General features: G+C 60.7%; 2 protein-coding genes across 5 annotated transcripts in view; one reads left to right on the top strand and one right to left on the bottom strand.

Moving 5' to 3' along the window:
- The first annotated feature begins 5,543 nt into the window (after positions 1–5,543).
- SNN (stannin) lies at positions 5,544–15,734 on the top strand. Of its 2 annotated transcripts, XR_005528634.1 has the most exons (3): positions 5,544–5,626; positions 12,811–14,317; positions 15,485–15,734. XR_005528634.1 is itself a non-coding variant. In XM_039233630.1 (2 exons), exon 2 carries the CDS (start codon positions 12,898–12,900, stop codon positions 13,159–13,161), a length of 264 nt encoding a protein of 87 aa, XP_039089561.1. In that variant the 5' UTR covers positions 5,544–5,626; positions 12,811–12,897; the 3' UTR covers positions 13,162–15,734. The 2 variants fall into 2 exon arrangements, 1 of the variants encoding a protein (XP_039089561.1); XM_039233630.1 differs by having other exon boundaries at positions 12,811–15,734.
- The window catches only part of TXNDC11 (thioredoxin domain containing 11), a 61,004-nt gene continuing 57,167 nt past the window's right edge, over positions 15,732–19,568 (bottom strand). For all 3 annotated transcript variants that reach the window (XM_039233627.1, XM_039233628.1, XM_039233629.1), the window contains one exon: positions 15,732–16,492. In XM_039233627.1, coding sequence (XP_039089558.1) covers positions 15,847–16,492 — 646 coding nt within the window. In that variant the 3' untranslated portion in view covers positions 15,732–15,846. The remainder of the gene's footprint in view (positions 16,493–19,568) is intronic.

Raw genomic sequence — 19,568 nt, 5'->3', positions numbered from 1 at the left:
GGTGCCTGAGCAGCTTGTTTTATCACACTTGGCTTCACTGTGCATCGCGGACACACCGGAAGTTTGTGGCAATCCCGTGTCGAGCAAGTCTATGGTGCCTTTTTTCCAACAGCACTTGCTCATCCTGTGTCTTCATGTCACATTCTGCTCATGCTGGCAATGTTTCAAACTTTTTCATTATTATTATATTTGAATTGCTGCCATCTCATGATAAAACTTTAACGGATGAGGAGTTCCTTCCTGTGGACGAGCAAAGTAGCTTGCTGAGACGGGTCTACTCCTGGTAATGATGCCATGCAGAGGGTTGACATGATAATGAAGGAGCAAGAATATTCCATACACCTAGTGCATAAAGCGGCGGCGGGGTTTGGAGGATGGACTCCAGTTTGGAAAGGAGTTCTACTATGGGGGACATGCTAGCAAGGAGCACCATGTGCTACAGAGAAATTGTCCTTGAAAGGAACAATCCATTGATGCGACAAACTTCATTGTTGTCTTAAGAAATGACCAGAACCACCCCCACCTTCAGTAGCCATCAGCCATCAACGATGAGGCAAGACCCCTTGCCAGCAAAAAGGTTATGAGTCACTGAAAGCTTAGAAGATAGCTAGTGTTTTTTAGCAATACAGTATGTTTTAAATTAAGGCATGTGCATTGGTTTTTGCACATAATATCGCACATTTAATGGGCTACAGTACAGTGTAGACCTGACTGTTAAATGCACTGGGAAACCAAAAAATTCATCTGACTTGCTTTATTGCCGTATTTGCTTTACTATGTTTGTCTGGAAGAAAACCGACAATATCTCCAACGTGTGCCTGTCGACTTTTTAGGATGTAGGTATGATAAAACTGTACAAAAGGAAAGCAGGCAGCAATGCAGACAGGATTCAAGGTGGGGGTGGGGGGGCGCCTCAGGATTAGATGTTGGCCACGTTAGGGTCCTAGCTTTTGATGGATGGGCTCCTGGGTGGGGGGTATATGATTAAAATAATTATGAAAATTTTTAGGGGCGCCTGGGGTAGCTCAGTCAATTAAGCATCCGACTTTGGCTCAGGTCGTGATCTCGTGGTTTGTGGGTTCAGACCACACGGGGCGCTGTGCTGACAGCTGGGAGCCTGGAGCCTGCCTCAGATTCTGTGTCTCCCTCTCTCCCTGCCCCTCCCTGCTCATGCACTCTCTTTCCCTCTCTCAAAAGTAAATAAATGCTCAAAAATATTTAAAAAAATAAAATAAAAGCAGGTCACGCAAGGACCAGAGAGAATACACCATGATCTGCATTACGATGGGCCCATCATTCTGTGGACCTGAAGCTCCTAACCTGAGTTCCAGCTGGCTGCCTCACGGCTATTTCAGGGCTTGGCACACAGCAGGTGCCCGGTAAAGACCGGGCAGATGAATGAGTTAGTGAATGGGTGATTAACGGGCGCCAGTGGGTACGTGTGTGTGAGTCCCTCGATGGAGAGCAGGGCAGCCCAGGGTGGAGAGCATCTCAGGTGAGGCGTGTGGTTCCTCCTCCTTCGGTCTCCTCATCACATCGACACCACAGACCCCAGGAACGAAGACCAGAGTTGACCCGGGCCTTATGCAAACCCTGAGCACCCAGACAGAGTGTTCTGGGGCACACAGGACCCCAGGGGGTGACCCTGGCTCCAGTCCGGGGCTACGCAGGGCCCTGCACTCAGAGGACTGTGGGTGCCTAAGCTGTGAGTGTTCAGCTGACAGGTGACCCACCTCATCCAACCATCTGCCACCGTCCCCACTGCCTCCCCGTTCCCATACACTTACTTCCATCACATTCTGCTTTAAGGTGACTCACCCCCCCAACCCCACTAAAGAGAGTGATGTGAAAAGCAATGGGTATGTCAGTGCCATCAATGGAAAAGCAAATACCTATGCCACAAATAGAAGGTAACTGCAAACCTAACGAGGCAGAGAACAACACGCTACTAAGTTCTAGGTCAAGGGTGAGATGGAGCAAGATTCTGAGCCCAGGGTCTGCTGTCTCCTGGATATAAGGGGCGGAGCTGGCCTCCAAGGGATGTGCTAGTTGCCCAACAGTAGGTGATGCTTCTTTCCCTTGACCCAGAGAACTGCTGTGTGATTCAGAGCTGGGCAATGCCTCCTCTGTGCCCCACCTAACCCCACCCTGCAGGACTCACTCCTTGGGAAGCCTCCCTGAGGCCAAGCAGTTTCCAGTTGCATTTAGGCCTGGAACCTTCTGGGGGGAGGCTTCAGGAGCAGACGGCTGCCCGGCCTGATGGCTGTGGCTAAGCAGGGAGGCCCAGCTGGAGGCTCGGGAAGCTGGCTGCAAGCTCTCTGCACCCCAGCAAGCCCCTCCCCGGTTTCGGCCCCTCCTCCGGCCCCCCAGGGAAGCAGGCACAGGGCCAGGCTGGCACAGGGCAGGCCCAGCTGGGTCCTGGCAAGCCACAGGGAGCCAGGGTGAACTCATCCCTTGCCCTTAATCATCTTCCCGGCTAATGAGCATCTGCGAGGCTCCACGCCATCAACAGAGAGGACCCTGGGGAGATGCTGGGGGCTGGGAGGTTCTAAGGGCCAGATGTCACCACGGAGGGAGGTGGTAGGGGCCCTGACAGAGGAAATGGCCTTGGGGAGCGGACCTATGCTTCCTGCTTCTTTTCTGTAGGGGAGAAGGCTGGGGCCAGGCAGGCAGTTACAGCCAAGGTTAAGGGCGCTCTGTGGCCTACCATGTGAGAACCAAACCAGGCTCGGGGGCCCCACTCGTGTGACTTCTGGCCAAGTGCTTCATCCCCTCGTCCCTCCAAGCACAGTTCACAAACCACCAGTACCCCTGGGAGCTTGTGAGAAAAGCAGAACCGTACGCCCAGACTTACTGAGTCAGAATATGTATTTTAATACAACCTACAGGTGATTTCTGTGCCTCAGTTTCCCCATCTGTAGAATGGGGTTAAAATGTGCTTATGCATATGCGGTCCTTGCCATTTGCTGCTACTGTTACTGGTGGCGTTATTAGTGAAACAACTCACGCTGGGCAAGGGGAAGCCTGGCCCCAGGTCGCCCACTACCAGCCCTACACCTCTGAGCACTCCATGGGTTTCAGGGGTCCGCCTGCAACGAAGAGGAGCCTGAGGCTCAGGGAGGTGCAGTGACTTGCCCAAATTCCACACGGGGAAGGCCAAGTTCACCCCACACCTGTCTGACCCTGTTCCTAATGTTAAGACTGGGAACGCCCATGGGGTCCCCGGGTAGCTCAGTCGGTTAAGTGTCTGACTTCAGCTTGGGTCATGATCTCGCAGTTTGTGGATTTAAGCCTCGCATCAGGCTCTCTTCTCTCAGCACAGAGCCTGCCTCAGATCCTCTGTCCCCTGCTCTCTCTGCCCCCTCCCCCCCTCGCACACACTCTCCCTTTCTCAAACATAAATAAAGGTTAAAAAACACTGATGTTAAGAGTGAACGGGTAAGACTGCTTCCGCTGCACCAAGCACTTGATGAGCTCACCATCACCTTGTGAGCTTACTCCCACCCCCATTTTCACATCAAGGACAGAGAGGGTAGGCTGCTCTTCCAAAGCTACCCAGCAGGAAAGGCTGGATTTGAACCAGCGGTCTCTCAACTTTTAAGTCATGTGGCGTTTTCCCCAGAATCCTTCCCCGCAAAGGGTTCCTGCGTCTCCAGTCATCTGCGAGCCCAGGCCTCCCATGTCCTCACCACTAATTAGGCCTCTGCCAACTTAAGGCTGGGACAGTACAGACCCTCTAGAACTGGCTCCTGGGGAAAAGCCTGTTTCCTCCTGCTCTGGGCTCCCTGGTGTGGCTCCCCTGAGCAGGGCCCAGGAGCTGATGCTCGGAGCTGCTCGAGCTGGCCTCAAGGGTAGCTGGGCTTCCCTTTGCCTCTCTGGCCCCTATTCCTGCTTAACGCCCCCCTCCCCACCCCCACCCAGTTCACTATCTGGACCTGACCCTCTTGGCCAGCGTGTCCTGGGGCCAGGCCTGGAGTTCTGCAGTGTGATCATTCATTCATTCACACTCATCAGTCCCATGTTCCGCACCTACCGTGTGCTAGGTGCGACTCGGCGGAATCGGCAACGAACGGGACAGACCCAGCCCTGGGTGGGGGAGAGACAGACCACAAGTTAATCACATGCCCTCAAAAATGTACCATTAAAAAAAAAAAAAAGTACCATTTTATAATGCGTGGGAGGGAGAGTAATGAAGGGGACTGCTCTCGGGTGGAGATCTGAAGGTGAAGGACAAGAATGCCAGAGCACGGCAAAGGCGGGGGCAGGGGGGGGGAGGGGGGCGGGCAGCTGGGTGCATGCGAATGCGGAAAGAGACCAGCCATGCTGGAGTGGGGGGAGTAAGGAGGGCCTGGCCACCAGGCCTTGTGAGCTGGGTCCTCCCGTCTTCTCCCAGGGGCTCTGCTTGAGGCTGGGGAACACTGTTACAGCGGACAAACCTCCCAGCTCCCAGGATGAGGGGCTCCACCTGTCCCCCTTCCGGCCTTCCAAGCCGTGGGAGCCCTGGAGGGTAGGGACCCAAAGGCCGTGGAGGACCCACTCTCACCCTCCTGGAGGCCCCAGCTGGCCGCAAAGGGAGTGTCATCTCGCTGGGCTGCCTTTTTGGGGGTAGGGGGGCAAATGGAGATTACTAACTGGCACCTTGCTGTTTATAGGCAGACAAGGCCTCGAATCTCGCCTCTGTCACCAGGGGGCTGAGAGTACTTCAGCACTTTGGGGCCTCGGGCTCCTCATCTGTAAAATGGGTTTGTTCTTCCTTCCCAGTTCGGGTCGAAAAAGTGTGTTGACCGCTTAGTACAGGGCGCGGCACGTGGCGGGGGCTAACCACAGGCGTAGTACGTTACATTCCTTGACTGCAAGCGGCCCAGGGGTTGCAAATTCCCCGCAGCCTCAGCCCGCAGCTGAACAAGAGCTCCGTGCGGGCAGGGCCGTCGTTTGTCTTGTTCGTGTCTGTTCGCGCGGCCACCGGCGAGCCCGGCACCCGGTGGGGGCTCCGTAGCGTGGGGCGAACGCGTGCATGAACGCTGAACGAATGAGTGATGAACGAACGAGTGAATGACCTGCTCCTTTCCCAAACTAGGAGGTTCAGTTCCAAGGTCCCACCTGTCTCCTGCCCCGGCCCAGGCTACACTCCTACCTGCGGCGCGCCTCAGTTTCCCCCTCCGTGAGTGGGCGGGAACAGGGGCAGCCTCGCGGCGCCGGAGGGACAGCGGCCGCAGGCGTCGCGCACAACCCCAGGCGCCCAACCCGCGCGCGCCGAGGCCGAGCCCGCCCCCTGCCCCCGCGCCCTCCCCCAGCCCCCAGCCCCCAGCCCCCAGCCCCCAGCCTCCAGCCCCCAGGACCGCCAGCGGCGCGCAGCCCCCGCCCCGCCGGGGCCGCCCCGCCCCCGGCCCCGCGCGCACGTGACCCCGTCCCGCCCCGCCCCGCCGTCCCAGCGCCGGCTTCCATTGGCGGCTCCAAGCGGGCCACGCCCCCTGCCGGGGCGGAGCCGGAGATGCCCCGCCCGCCGCAGAGCGGGGCTCCTGCGTCCCGACGGTGCGCGGCGGCCGGACCGGGCTGGCTGGCGGGCGGAGCCGGGCCCGCGGGGCTGCTGCCGGGGCGATCGGGCCGGGCTGCGGGCGGCGCCATGGTGAGTGGAGCCGCGCGGCTGGGGCGTTCGGGCCCGGGGGTGGGGGAGGCTTGCGGGAGGGGAAGGGGTGGCCCCGGATGGGCGGGGGGCTCGCGCGGGGCGGCTCGGCCGCAGGCCGGGGTGGGGGTTGGGGGGGGTCTCCGCGGCGGGGGAGGGGCTGCTCGGGCGGGGGCGCGGCTTCGGGGGGAGGGTCTGTTCCCGGGGCCCGCGCCCGCGGGCTGGGGTTCTTTGTCCGCTACGCTGCGGCGAGATCGGGACAAAGGAGGCGGCTGGGGGCGGCGGCCGCTTTGCCGGGAGCCGGTGTTTCCCCCACCCCCATTGCATGCCCGCCACCGCGGCCCGCAGTTCCGCGCCCCAGGCTGGCCTCTGGATTCCTCGGGACGCCTCGGGATATTTAAAATTAACGGAGGAGGAGGGCGTCTTGGCATCCCCCAGGGTGGTCTGGAGGACTCCGGGGGGGTTAAGGGGCGGAGTGCGGCTCCTGGCGACGTCTGGCGCCCATTTCGCAGGTGGGGAAACTGAGGACGGTCCGTAGCGTTTGATGTCAGGTTCCGTCGGCAGTGACTGCGCGGCGTGGGCATGACTATCGTGGTGCCCCCCCTTTCCCCCCCCCCGCCTCAGGCGGGCCGACTGGAGTTGCTTCTCTAGCTATCACTCCCCCTCCAGCTGTCGCCCAGTGGGCTGAGCCCCTTCGTCCCTCTAGCCTCGCCCAGCTCCTTGGCGGAGGGGGGAAGACGGCGTCGCCTGGCAGGGTTAAATGACAGGGTGCGTGGAGCTCGCCTGGCACCGCGCCTGCACGTCGCCCGCGCTAGGCACGCGGTAGCTGCCGGGTGCCTGTCATCCCTGTGTCCCCAGCATCGAGCTCTCGCCACTCAGCCTGCCCCGGTGGGAGAAGGGTTCACCTGGTCCAGAGGCAGGGGAGTGGGGAGTTGCTGGGGGGGCGGGGGGTCAGGAATAATATTTTCCTGTTAGGGTTGAAACCTGGGATTCCAGATGCAGGCTGCCTGGGTTTGAATCCCTGTGCAGCTACTTTTGAGCTGTGTGACCTTGGGCAATTGACTGTACTTCTCTGCGCCACAGATTATCTGCCAAGTGAGCATGGTGATAACACCAGAGTTGTTCTGAGCCCGAAAGGAGAGAGGATCTGCGTGAAGTGTTCAGCTTCTCGGGGGTCTAGCAAAAAGTAATCGTCGCCGGTCTAGCAAAAAGTAATCGTCGCCGACTTTTATTCAGCGCCTGCTGTTATTGCCAGAGTTGTTTTGCCGAGTGGCGGACCCTGGGAGAATGACCAGTGGCTGATTCACAGCGTGGGAGCAGGAGCCTCAGGCCTGGGCCACACGCGACCAGGACTGACCTTGGGGCAGTCCCTCTGCTCAGTCTGTACCAGCTTCCTCTTCTGCCCGCGGGGAACCTAGGGGGTTCTGGTGCGAGCTTCCTCTTCGGGAGGATGGGTGGGTGACAGAGGCTCAGGTGACGCTGGCTGCATGGCTGGGCCCCGGGATGGTTAGGTTCCCGTCGGCATCGCTGCTGCTCTCGGTCCTGGGTTTTGGAGTACAGGGGTCCCCTGGGATGCATCCTTGGGTCCAGGCGTCAGCTTGGGCCTGGCTCCGAGTTGATGTTCCACCCGCGTCCTGACGGTGCCCAGCAGTGCCCTGTCCTTCCTACCGTCCTGCGTTCCTGATCAGAAATAACCAGACAGGAAACGTTTTTGGTTTGTGAACTGGGGTCCCCTGAAGGGGCCGAGTCTGGTTTGTTGGCCTGCCTGGCACATAGACGGCTTTGTTGCCACGGGGCGTGAGTGAACCCCCCCTGGGGCAGTGCTGTGAGCCCCTGGGAGTGGGGAGGGGGTGACCCCACGTAAGCACGGTAGTCCCAGAGGGGTAGGCTGCAGGGTTGGGGTGGTGAGTTGGTGTCCTGCTGGGCGTGGTGACACTTGTGATACGCCCAGCTAAGCGAGAAGGCGGCAAGTGTCCTTGCGGAAGAGGCTAGGGGCGCCTGGGTGGCTCAGTCGGTTAAGCGTCCGACTTCGGCTCAGGTCGTGATCTCACGGATAGTGGGCTTGAGCCCCGCGTCGGGCTCTGTGCTGACAGCACGGAGCTTGGAGCCTGCTTCTGTGTCTCCCTCTCTCTCTGACCCTCCCCTGCTCACGCTCTCTCTCTCTCAGAAATAAATTTTAAAAAATTAAAATTAAAAAAATTTAAAAAAACACTTGGGGAAGAGGCTGTTTGTGGTTATAGGCCCGGACCAGGCCCCGTGCCCTCCTGGGAGGCAGGTCCTTGGGCTCACCGTCCTCCGTGGCACCAGGAAGGCGTCGTGCCTGGTGACATGCAACCCCGGTGGCCCCAGGGCCCTTCCGTGTTCCCAGTTCTTGCCACGGCGCACCCCCCACAGCCTGGCTGCTGAGGTCAGGGCCTCGTGTCCATTTTGCACGCTGAGAGCCTGAGGCCATCAGGAGCACGAGGTCAGAGCAGCTCACAGCTCAGGGCAGAGGGGGAAGGCAGCGGGGGGGGGGATCCCCTCTGCTGGTAGCTGTGGCCCCCCCGGGCCTGAGTGTAAGGCCACCCGTGGACCGGAGTTAAGGCCACGTTTTGCGGTCCCATGAAGAGGCAGTGCCACACTGGGGAAGACCTAAGCCTTGGGCCTCTGAGGGACAGCAGGACAGTGGAAGACACCTGCCCTCAGCTTGCTGGTGGCCGAGGTGGGGACGGTCCTTTTCAACCTGCTCTTGGGCAGAGGGGGCAGGGAGTGGGGAGCCCGGGTGGGGGGGCGGCCTCAGTAGACTGGCGAGCAGGGCTTTAGAGCCTGTTTTTGCCGGAGCTGCGGCTGACATCCGAGGGTCAGGCCACCCGGGCCGAAGGAGGGCTGGGGGTCCGCAGTGGGAGGCTGGAGGATTGGTCCCGTGTGTTTTCAGGGGATCCAGATGGCCTCGGGTTTCCTTTGTCCTGACCGAGGGAGCTGGTGAGGACACGCTGCTAAGGTTGGGGACAAGGGAGTAGGTTCTGTTGCCCGCCCCTCCTGCTCCCCCACGCCGTCTGCGTTTGGAAGACCCCTTCCTTTGATCTCCTGGGCTTCCACTTCTGGGGTCACATCCTACTTTCTGGCTCTTCACTCTTGGGTGATCCTTTCCAATTCTGTGCCTCAGTTTCCTTATCTGTAAAGGGGGATTGGGACTGGCGTGCAGCAGGCTTGTTAAAGGGATTAAATGTATGGAATGCATGCTAGCTCCTTGATAATTGTTCTAGGGGGTCCAGGTCTCCCACACGCCGGCCCGGGCATCGACGCGGCCCAAGCTATGGCCCCCCTCTCTCACCCCTTGGGCTTTCCTGGATCAGGGCCAGGCGTTTCCTGATCGAAGAGGCTACCTTGGCCCAGAAGGGCATGAGGGAAGTCCAGGAGAGGTGGGGTCCAGCTCGGACCAAGGGGAGTTCCGGGGAAACCAGCTAGTTTCCTCCGGGCTCTGATTCCCAGCGGCCCTCTCCTCTCCCTGCCCCCCAGCACGTGGAGACAGCTGCCCCTTCGTGGGCTCCGGCCTGCTGGGGATCCACCTGCACACAGCGCCCCTGCCCTTGCACTCAGGCTGCCAGCTTCCTGGAGTCTGGGGACAGGTGTGGGGACCCACGTGTAGGGTCCCGGTAGTGCCTTTGGGTTGGAGAGCTGGCTTTGGGGGTTGGGGGCTGCTGACCATGATCCCCACGAGAGCAGGCGCCCCTCTAACTCATCACTGTGTCCCCGGGCTTGGGACGCTCAGCAGACATGTACTGAGCACCTGCCACGTGCCGTTAATCGGGCCGGGGACCAGCCGTGGGCAAGATGGACAGTGCTCTCCGCTTACGGACTCAGGCTGCCAAGGCGGCACGTTCTCCGACCCGAGAGAACTTCAGGCAGCAGAGAGCCCTCAGGAATAACACCGAGCTGTGCAAGGCGATGGCAGGTGTGGGGCGGTGGGGCGTCTGGAGCCAGGGGGGAAGGGGTCTTCCAGAGGCACCTGCAGAGAAAGTCCCGCACAATAGCAAGGGGCAATCCAGGAAGGACATTCCAGGCAGAAGGAACAGAGAGTTCAGAGACCTTGAGGTGGGAAGGCGGGGAAGGGCAGGGGCTTTTGATTCTCTGCTGATGCCAGGGACGGTTCTGAGCAGCAGATGACGCGAGGAGATTTCTTAAAAACGCCGTTCTCAGGATAAACTTGCTGAGCCCGTGAAGAAATAAACAAACGCATTTGGGGGTGCCAGGGAGCACGGGGCAGGCATGCCCGTGGCCTGGTCACCCGGCTCTGTGCTCATGGGGGTGAGAGCCCCATACCTCGTTCCAGTCCTCCTGGCCTGGGGCAGGGACAGCAGACAGGGTTTTGAGGTCACCACTCCTCCCCAGGGGTCCCTCTGAACTGGGGCTGCCGCTGCCTCAGTTTCCTCATCAGTCCAGGGACCGCTTGGCTTCCCCCTGGACTTGTAGGTGCCTTCTAGGCTCCCAGCAGGTTCGGCCCCGGGGGTCCCCACCCCCTCACCGCCCAAGGTCTTGCTGCCATTGTTTGATTTCCCACTTCCTGCCCCCAAACCACCCCCACTCCCCAAACACACACACACTTCCCCTTCTGATACCGCGTTTTCTTCCGTTTTCTTCCTGCCCGGGTGGGAGGGCAGGCACCCTAGCAGTCGGGCCCTGGACACAAGGGGTCCAGGGGGAGGGACGAGACAGGTGGGGGTTGTCCCCGGCGGGAGGAGAGCATGGGGGTTGGGACGGGTCCCCCCCATCCAGCTGGCAGGCTGTCTAGGGGGGAGGTGGGGGCACCTGTCCTGTCTGGAGGCCTGTGGGGACAGGCTGAGAGCGGCTGTGGCGTTTGACGGCAGCCCCGGCAGGGACGGGGAACAGGCCAGGACAGGCGGTGCCCTTGGCAGCACAGACGTGAGCGGGCCCCTCCTAGAGCACACAGCCCGCGGGGGAGGCAGGCGCTGACCACGTGGTCGTGCTGTGGGAGCCAGGGTTGCCCCCCTAAGCGAGCGCCCTGGAGCGAGGGAGGAGCAGGTGCGGTGGCCGGACAGGGGGACCCTCCTGGACCCCCCCACCCCCGCCCCCGGCCTGGCCTGCGGAGCCTGGAAGGCGGCGCTCCCTGAGCTGGAGTTCACATCAGGGTTTCTCGCCCTCCACGCTGCTGACGTTGGGGGCGCGATCTCCGGTATTGGGGCACTGTGGGATGTTTAGCACATCCTTGGCCTCTGTCCACGCCATAGCATGCCAGTTGTGACAGCAAAAATGTCTCCAGACGTTGCCAGATGTCCCTTGGGAGGCACAGTCGCCCCGGCTGAGAGCCGTGGAACAAGGGTGAGGGGAGCAGAGGACCTGCCTAGCTCAAGGCCTGGAGGTCGAGGTGGCGGGGTCTCTGTGGCTGGGGAGAAGCAGCGGGTGGGGACGTGTCCCGTCGGCCCTGTAGGTCACCGTAAGGACTTCGGGCTTTTCCTCTGGGCGACAGGGCATTGGCTACAGTGGACCCGCACAGGTGGGCCAGGGAGCCTGTTGACAGTGACCGCAGCAGCCTGACCCTGCAGGAGGGAAGATGGGGGCAGGCTCCAGGGATGACACCCTCCCCCCCCCACCCAGGACGCCTCCGCAGACGTGGGCACAGTGGCAGGGCCGTCCGCCGAGGGCCTGGTCCCAGGACAGACTCCAGGGATGTGGACTTAGCTGCCTTTGACCTTCAGGCAAGCCTGGCCTTGGGGGGGCGGGGAGTCTCCCTGGCGTGGTTAAGAACCATTTCTAATTAAGGCTGTGATTGCTCAAGGACAGCAGGTTCCATCCTGTCTGGAGGGAGAACCTCCCCTTCCAGTGCTGCCCCCTCGCGTCGATGTCCATCTTTCCAGAGAAAGCCAGCAGCCGGCCCGTACTTCGTGCCGAAGGTGGCGCGGGTTTGCCCCATCCTCACACCGGTCGGGTGCTAGTCACGGTTATGTGCTTCGCCTACGGTGAGGAGGACATTAGAAAGTGCAGGGTCTGGGGACCCAGGAGAGCCCGCTAGCTTCAGCCGCTCCAGCTTCAGCCTCTCACAGCATCATGGGCTCCATCACTGGCACCGGGAGAGTCTGGGTTTTCCTGTCTGCTGTGCTTCCCGTTGCTGGCCGCCCGTGCCAGGCACCAGCCCCCTGAACAGAGGGCGAACCTGCGGCTCAGCGAGGTGGAGGGGCTTGCCTGAGGCTGCAGCGGCCGGAAGGTGGTGGTCCCGCCGCCCTCGGCTCCTGCCCTGGCCAGGGGGTCCGCTCCTGCTTCCGAGCCTTCCAAGACGCCGTTCCCCTGCCAGGAACGCTCCTCCCCAAGGGCCAAGCCCCCTTCCCAGCTCAGCTTCCACCTCGCCTCCCTGGCTATCGCCCACCCCGTCCGCTGTAGCATCCTGGCACCCGGTCCGCTGGGTCCCCGGCGTGGCTCTCACGCATTGGCAGTGACCGGCACTGGTGTACTGAGCCACTTGCAGCCTGGGTCCCGCACCTGCCGCTGAGCTTGGAGCAGGCAGAGTCCGGGCTGTCCCTCCCTGCCCCCCCCCCAGGGCTGCCTGAGTGCCTCCACGGTCCAGGACCCGGCTGCTTAGGGCTCTTCCCGGGCCAGCTGCAGCTCCCTGCGGGGCACAGGCTACCCTCTGCTGCACCCTGTCCCCAGTGTTCCGGAAGACTCGGGGGACTCACACATGCCACCTGTTTGAGAGAGGGACTGATGTCACTTCCCTGCTGTCGGTTCCCTCACGTCTGGCCATCACGAAATACTGGCTCTTCTCCGTCCCTGAGTGGTTACTGAACACTTAGTGGTACTGGGCTTCCAGAAACACTTAGTGGTACTGGGCTTCCAGAACATTCACCTGAAACAGACCCTCGTTTCCACGGCAGTGGGGTTGCAGGTCGGGGGTCCCCTTCCTTGCCCCTCCAGCTCCTTGGCTGGGCGAGGGGACGCCCGTCTGGTAGCGGAAGCACCGACGGTGTGGAGGGTGGGAGATGGGCGCAGGCTGTCGTCGGCGGGGAGGACGCCGGTAGGTGACGTCAGGAGCAAAGAAACAGAGAACGCCAGCTGGCGAGTTTCTCACTTGGATGAGGCAGGATGGCAGGCCTGAGACCTGACTAAAGATCCGCCCCATGGGAGGGCCCCCAGCCCCCGCCCCGAGCCTGGGAGCTATCGGGGTCCCAGTGGAGTCACCTTGCTTTGTCTTCCAGGGCTCTGGTGTCCAGCCTGAGTTCCAGCCTCGCTGAGCCGACCGCCCTACGAGCTTCCTCCTGCGGGAGTCTCCCCCGGCACCGACCATGTCTATTATGGACCACAGCCCCACCACGGGCGTGGTCACGGTCATTGTCATCCTCATTGCCATCGCGGCCCTGGGGGCCCTGATCCTGGGCTGCTGGTGCTACTTGCGGCTGCAGCGCATCAGCCAGTCGGAAGACGAGGAGAGCATCGTGGGGGATGGCGAGACCAAGGAGCCCTTCCTGCTGGTGCAGTACTCGGCCAAGGGACCGTGCGTGGAGAGGAAGGCCAAGCTGACCCCCAACGGCCCGGAAGTCCACGGCTGAGCAGGGATGCAGAGGCCCCCAGGCCTGGGTGCAGCCAGTGGAGAGGCGGGGGTGGGGTGAAGCCTCGGCCACGGCCGCTGAGAGGAAGGGCTGACGCTTACTGGCATGGCCTCGCCGGGCCCCGTCACCGCATGCACGGCCTCCCGGGTCCTGGCCGTCCTGAGCCAGGACTCGGCGGCCCTGGGCACCCCCTCAGCCTCCTGGTGGGACTGCCCATTGCAGGCAGTGGGCAGGCCTGACCTCGCCGGGGCTCACGACCCTATAGCGCTTTTGTTACTTGAATGTTTAGCTGAGCCTGTTTTTGACGGAGCTACTACTGTAACGCGTGAACTCACCAACCTGTGAACTGTAAATAGGCCCTGGAAGCATGTGCTTAAAGCCTTTTTTGCTGAGTTTTAAAAATACCACGTAGAGCACATGGGACTGACCGTGCGACTGTTATCGCACAACGATAAGCTGACTCAAGGCTCTGGGGGGTGGGGGTGGGGGTGGGGGTCTGGGACATGGAAGGGCCCACAGTGCACTGGGCGGGGGTCTCTAATCCACGGGCACCTGCAGGCTGAGGACAAGCGTCCTGGCTCAGCAGCGGGTGCTGTGGGGATTTCTGCTTGGCTAGCAATGGGTGGAGGAACCACACCCCCCTGCTTCGGTCGCTAAATACCAGTTCCCGTTGAGAGTGGAGTTACTGCAAGGAAGCCACTGCCGCCGCCTGCGAGCCGGTGAAGGACAAGTCAGGGCACCCGTCCGGAGGGCTGCCGGGCGGCTTAGGCGGAGCAGTTAACACCCCTCCCCCCCCCAGCCTGTGCTGTCCCCACCCACCATCACTTAGCACAGGCTTCGCTGAGAACACCAGAGCCTGTGGCCTCGACCTTTATCGCAAACCCAGCCAGCCCAGGAAAAAGGAAATCGTGTTTTCTTGTTTGTTGCCGTATTTAATATTTTCTGCACTGGAGGGTGGGGGGAGGGGACTTTGAGGGGTTTTTTTTTCTTCCCCTTTCACATGTTCGTTTGTTTCCTTTCTTCTCGGAGTACCAGCCACCTGCTGGGTCCCGGACTTCTTTCCCCAGTGGGCCACCTAGGAGAGTTCCCCCAACCCTGTTCGGAGAGCCCTGAGTGCAGCCAAGGGTCACCTGCCTGACAGCCAGCTGTCAGCGAGGTGGGCGCCTTGGGGAGGGCGCGGGGCGGGGAGAGGGAGCGTCAGGTCCATGACTGGGTTTCTGTGAAGAGGAGGCGCCGTGGCTCTCTGGTAGGGCCGGCACCCCCACAGCCTGCATCCCGAAGGCGTCCCACTTCGGTGAACTTGCTAATTGTTCATCCCACCGCCTGGAGCGCACCCTCAGCTATCACGATTAAAACGAAGCTTGTGTCGGCATCCTTCGTAATAAACTGGGGGCCAGCCCGGGCTTCGCCAGCCTCCCCCCACCCGTACCCCCTCACAGCTCTGACCTGCTCAGGCTGGCTGAGGCTTCTCTGGCCTCACCAAGTCTCCTCTGCAAAGAATGCTGAACTAATCTACTTTCTAGAACCCCAAGGAAGCAGCTTAGGGAACACTTCATCTTAGCAGCACTTAACCTGGGGATCAGACTTGGTGTATCAGCTTGGGGGTAGGGAGAAGGGTAGCTCTCTAGCAATGTGAGCTGAAGGTGGGCTTATGATGCCCCGGGGGGGCTACTGAGGAGCCCCTGCCAGGCAGCTGGGCTTTACGTAGCCCAGGAGAAGCCCAGGAGAAAAGTCAGCCCCTAAGTGGGGACGGCCAAGCCTGAGAAGTCAGGCAGGAGACCCTCGGAGCCCCCGTGGGCCGGAGGCGGCCAGCAGGTTCTACGATGCCCCATGGAAGATCGGGGACGGCTGGCTTCCTGCTGAAGGGCCCTCCCAACAAACGCAGAAGGTGTAGGGGTGTTTGAAACGTTCCCCTGGCATTTCGGAACTTACAGGCCTTCTACCTTGCCTGCCCGCAGCACACATCCAGGCTGTCTCCGTGGGGAGCTGAGGACCCCCTGGGGCTGACCCTGACCCTGGTCTTCCCCGTGAGGTTTTGGTTCTGAAACTTCCCCTTCCCCCTGGGTTTCCTGGTGGTTGCTGGATCCCACCACGCCCGGCTGCCAGGGACAGTGCCCTGCAGGGGGCGGTGGGTGCTGGGTCAGGGTCACGGGCACAGCAGGGCACCAGCGGGGCAGGGCTCTGCGGGGCCAGTGGGAGTGCCTGGAGAGGCTGACAACCACCACACTTCCTATCAAGAGCTATTTTTTTTTTAAGGGTAGACGCCAGAACCACACGCTCACGCGGCTTAGTTATGACCTCTGATTGCATTCTTTCTGAATAGCACGACTGCGGTGTTCAGTTCTTCCGGCCGGCCAGGCAACCAGCCTCTCATCCCGCACGTCCTCACCGAAGCAGCAATAGGGGACGGGGAGGGAACTCGGGACACTGAGCCACTGAAGTGCGGACCAGCTTTTCAGACCAGCCTTCAGATGGACTGTGCTACTGTTTCCGTCTCAAAGCTACCAAGTCTGTGCAATAAGTGGAAGGGATGTCATCCCTGTTCAATAAACGCTGAATGACATTCAACGTGATTTTCTAGACCACTGAGAAAATCTTTATTTACAATAAATTTCAATAAAATTTGCATAAATATATTCCCAATGTACAGTTTTCTCCTCTGATTTCTTCATGTCATTTTAAAAGTCAGCCTGTCCTGTTCTCATCGCTCCTCTCGGACGCCAGCGCGGAGCTGACGTTGGAAGGCGGAGGGGGGCCGCCCGGGAGCCGCGGGTGCCCCGAAGAAGGCTCGGGGTGGCCGGGGCGGGCCTCTCGCGGGGGAGCGGGCGGCTCGGCTCCGTCCCCGCCCTCCAGCCGCCGCTCCAGGGTGGCCACCAGGATCTTGAGCCACGCGTTCTCGGCAAGCAGGCCCTCCGAGGCGTCGGCCAGCTCCCGCAGCTTCCGGGCCAGCTCCTCGAGCTCGCGGCTCTTGCGCTCGTACAGCGCCCGCAGCTGCTCGCTGTGCAGCCGCAGGAGGCCGTGCTGCTCCTCCAGGGCCCGCTTCTGCCGCAGCAGGCGGTGCTCGTCCCTGCGCGCGCTCGACAGCCGGGCCTCCACCTGCGCCTGCGCGCGCTGCAGGGCGCTGATCTCGGCACGCAGTTTGCCGATCTCTCTCTCCAGGTGCGACACGTGCCCCTGCTGGAAGGCGGCCTCGCTCCGCAGGCACTCTGGGGTGGGGGGCCGAGCCGGGCCCCGGGGCGCAGGAGCCGGGTCTGAGTGGTGCAGGACGAACCTCAGCAGGTTGGGGAGGGTGACGGGGAGGTCTTCGGGGTACTTGACGCTGCGGTCCTTTCTGGAGAGAGAGGAGGGGGGGTCGGGTGAGCGCGCCGCTACCGAGGCTGGTTACTTCCCAGCAGCAAGGCAAGCCAGCGAGCAAGGGGTTACTAGGCAAGGCTTCTCCTACAGGGCGGAGGCTGTCCCGTGTGCATGTTCTGTAGGTAAGTTGGCTTCTCTCAAATGTGTGTCTGTGTGTCTGTTCCCGAGGACAGAGAGCTCGGTTGCTGTTACCGACCTTCTAAGAAAGACAAGAAGCTCCCAGGCCCGAGCCTCCAGCCAGGGACAGAGGGTGCTGGCAGCGTGTGGGCAGAGGGGCCCTTCGAGCTCTGAGAGGCCCAGAGGCGGGTAAGGAAGGGCATCCCCAGCAGGACGTCGCCTGTGTCACTCTGCAGCCATCAACAGTGCTTGGTGAAACAGGAAAGTCTGAAGACACAGCCAGCAGTGAGGACGTATTATTCAGAGCAGGAGTGACTCTTAGTCACTCTTAGTGACTCGCTGCACTAAGTCAGTCACTGGGGGTGACTATAACCCCCCCCCCCACAGGGGCATCTGGCAACATCTGGAGACAGTTTTACTACCATGATCGGGGAGGTGTCACTCAGGCCCCGACTCGGGACAAAGAGACCCACCAAGGGACTCGGAGAAACGAAGGCTGCCCCGCCCTGGGAGCACAGAAAAGGGAAGGAAAGTGACATATGGTGGGGTTGCCCCCAAATCTCTGTTGCAAGCCCTGATGCAGAAAACTCGGTTTGAGAAGCTGTCCTTTAACTGTCTGGTGACCAGGATCCCTAGCACGTGCGCGGTGACCTGTGTAAACACAAACTGCTGCACTGGGTCAAAGCCACCAGCTGGTTCCGGGGGGGGGGGGGCTGTCAGACAGCAGCTATGGTGTACTAAGGCAATGGGAGTGACGAGCAGGGACCTCGGGGCCGCCTGCCAGGCAGACCACAAGGCTGCCGCTCCCCGTCATGAAAGCCCAGCCCTGCGGCCTCCCTGCGCCGCTGCACGGCCTCCCCCGTGGAAGGGGTAAGGAGAGTGGTGCTGCCCCCACGGGACTGCCGGAAGGGGGGCAGAGTTACCTGAACGCTGAGCACTACCCTAAAAACAATCAAACTGTTCTTTAAAAACCCAACCGGAAATGCCTCATTAATAGCTTGCACACCCTCTCCACATACAAAGCCAGGGGCCAAATACCTAAGACGAAAGGTGTTCTGCGGATGGGTAGCTCTTTCCCAATGAAATAAATATCACAGGGAAACTAGAATCACATATGCCTCATTTTATACACGACTCAGGGAGACTTTCAGGGAAATGGACAAGTCAAATATTTGGAGTAACATATAACCACACCTCCTGTAAAGCATGGTTTTCTTAACCTCCAGAAGCTTTGTCTGGGCAGAGCCTCCCAGCCATTCAACGGGGCCCACCACCACCTGGCGCCTGCGAGGTGCAGGGCGGGAAGGAGGGCCGAGGCCGGATGCGCCCCTGGCTGCGCGCAGGCCCGGCGCTGTGGGGCAGAGCAGCTGGAGGGGCCCCGGGCGGGCTGCCGAGGGACCCCGGTGTGTGCTGGAGACCCTCACGGGAGCGAGAACGACATCGTCAGCACGCTCTTTCAGAGCCGGGCTCCTGGCGCCATCCCCGGGGACCTACCTAACACGTGGGCCGAACCGCTTTCCGACGTCCCACAAGCAGCAGGACGCAGGAGTGAACCAAGTCCCCAGAAGGGAATCCTCTCGGAAGCGCGGCGGTGAAAGGCCCCACGGTGTGACTCCCCTCCGAATTCACCAGGAGGGTGTTCACGCACCTCGGACGCCCCAACGGCCAAGCGCGCAGCTGGCACACAGGGCATGCATGAGGGAACTCGTGCACAGACGGGCCCGCCACGCCGAGGCCGGGCGGCTGCTCCTCTGCAGAGCCCAGCTCCTTCCCCGGGCAGGCCTGCGCACCAGCCGCCCCGCCCTGGGAGGCCTTCACCCAGGCCCGCGCCGCGGCACCTCAGGTCTGCGATGTCACCCGCACTGGTGGCAGGGAAAGCGGCTCTCAGACGCCCCACACAGGAAAAGCCGGCCCGCCAGGCGCAGGAGGCAGCCCAGGGCGCGCCCTGTGGCAGAGGACAAGCTCTTTCGGCCGGTTTCTCCTCCAGGAAAATGAAGTACGTGCTCGCTGCAGACAACTTGCAAAGCAAACGAGGCACCCCTCCCATCACCTGTCATCTTCCTCCAAAACGACTGCCAACGTCGTGACATGTCCCTACTTACTGCACACGTAACCTAGACGGGTGCAGACTTCTGTCAAGATGCATATACGCTTCCACATTCTCTTCACTGAAGAGAACATAAGCACAGTCACCGCAAAAAAGGTATTTTTCATTTCCTCTCTGGCGAGCGCTCAGCTCATACCCTTTGCTTGCCTGTTCACACTTTGAGTGAACCGAGCATTCATTCAATTTGCAGCAGCTGATGAGGAGCTCACTTGTCTTCCGACTACTCTGTACTTGTAGGAAATAAGACACATTCCATTCCCAAGCAGTAAGAAGGCTCTGGTTTAACAAACCTTTGGCATCAACAAAGAGCTGGACATGCCTCTCGTGTTCAGCATTTATGTTCTTGACCTTTCAATACTAAGGGGCTGTAGGGGCACCTGGGTGGCTCAGTTGGTTAAGCGTCTGACCTCAGCTCAGGTCATGATCTCACGGTTCGTGAGTTTGAGCCCCGCGTCGGGCTCTGTGCTGACAGCTCAGAACCCAGAGCCTGCTTCAGATTCTGTGTCTCCCTGTCTCTCTGCTCCTCCCCTGCTCATGCTCTGTCTCTCAAAAATAAACATTAGAAAATTTTTTAAAAAAAGGGGGGGGAGGCAGCAGGGACCACCAATGTGCGTCCCCACGTGGAGGACACCTGGCAACCTTCTCCTGAAAGGCACCCCAGCCTGACGCAGTCCCCCGAACACATACCCCCCGCCACCAACTCTCTGTGTCTCTCTCTCTGTGTCGCTCAAGACAAACTCCATACATTCTGGCTGCTGGCACCTGCTGCGTGTTCTGACTTTAATACTTTTCCAAACTGTCTGAAACGTGAAAACCGTGCTTCATTAAA

The sequence above is a fragment of the Hyaena hyaena genome, unplaced genomic scaffold (assembly GCF_003009895.1).
Source record: "Hyaena hyaena isolate Hyena2069 unplaced genomic scaffold, ASM300989v1 scaffold_76, whole genome shotgun sequence".
Lineage (NCBI taxonomy): Eukaryota > Metazoa > Chordata > Mammalia > Carnivora > Hyaenidae > Hyaena > Hyaena hyaena.
This window is presented reverse-complemented; position numbering and strand designations above follow the sequence as displayed.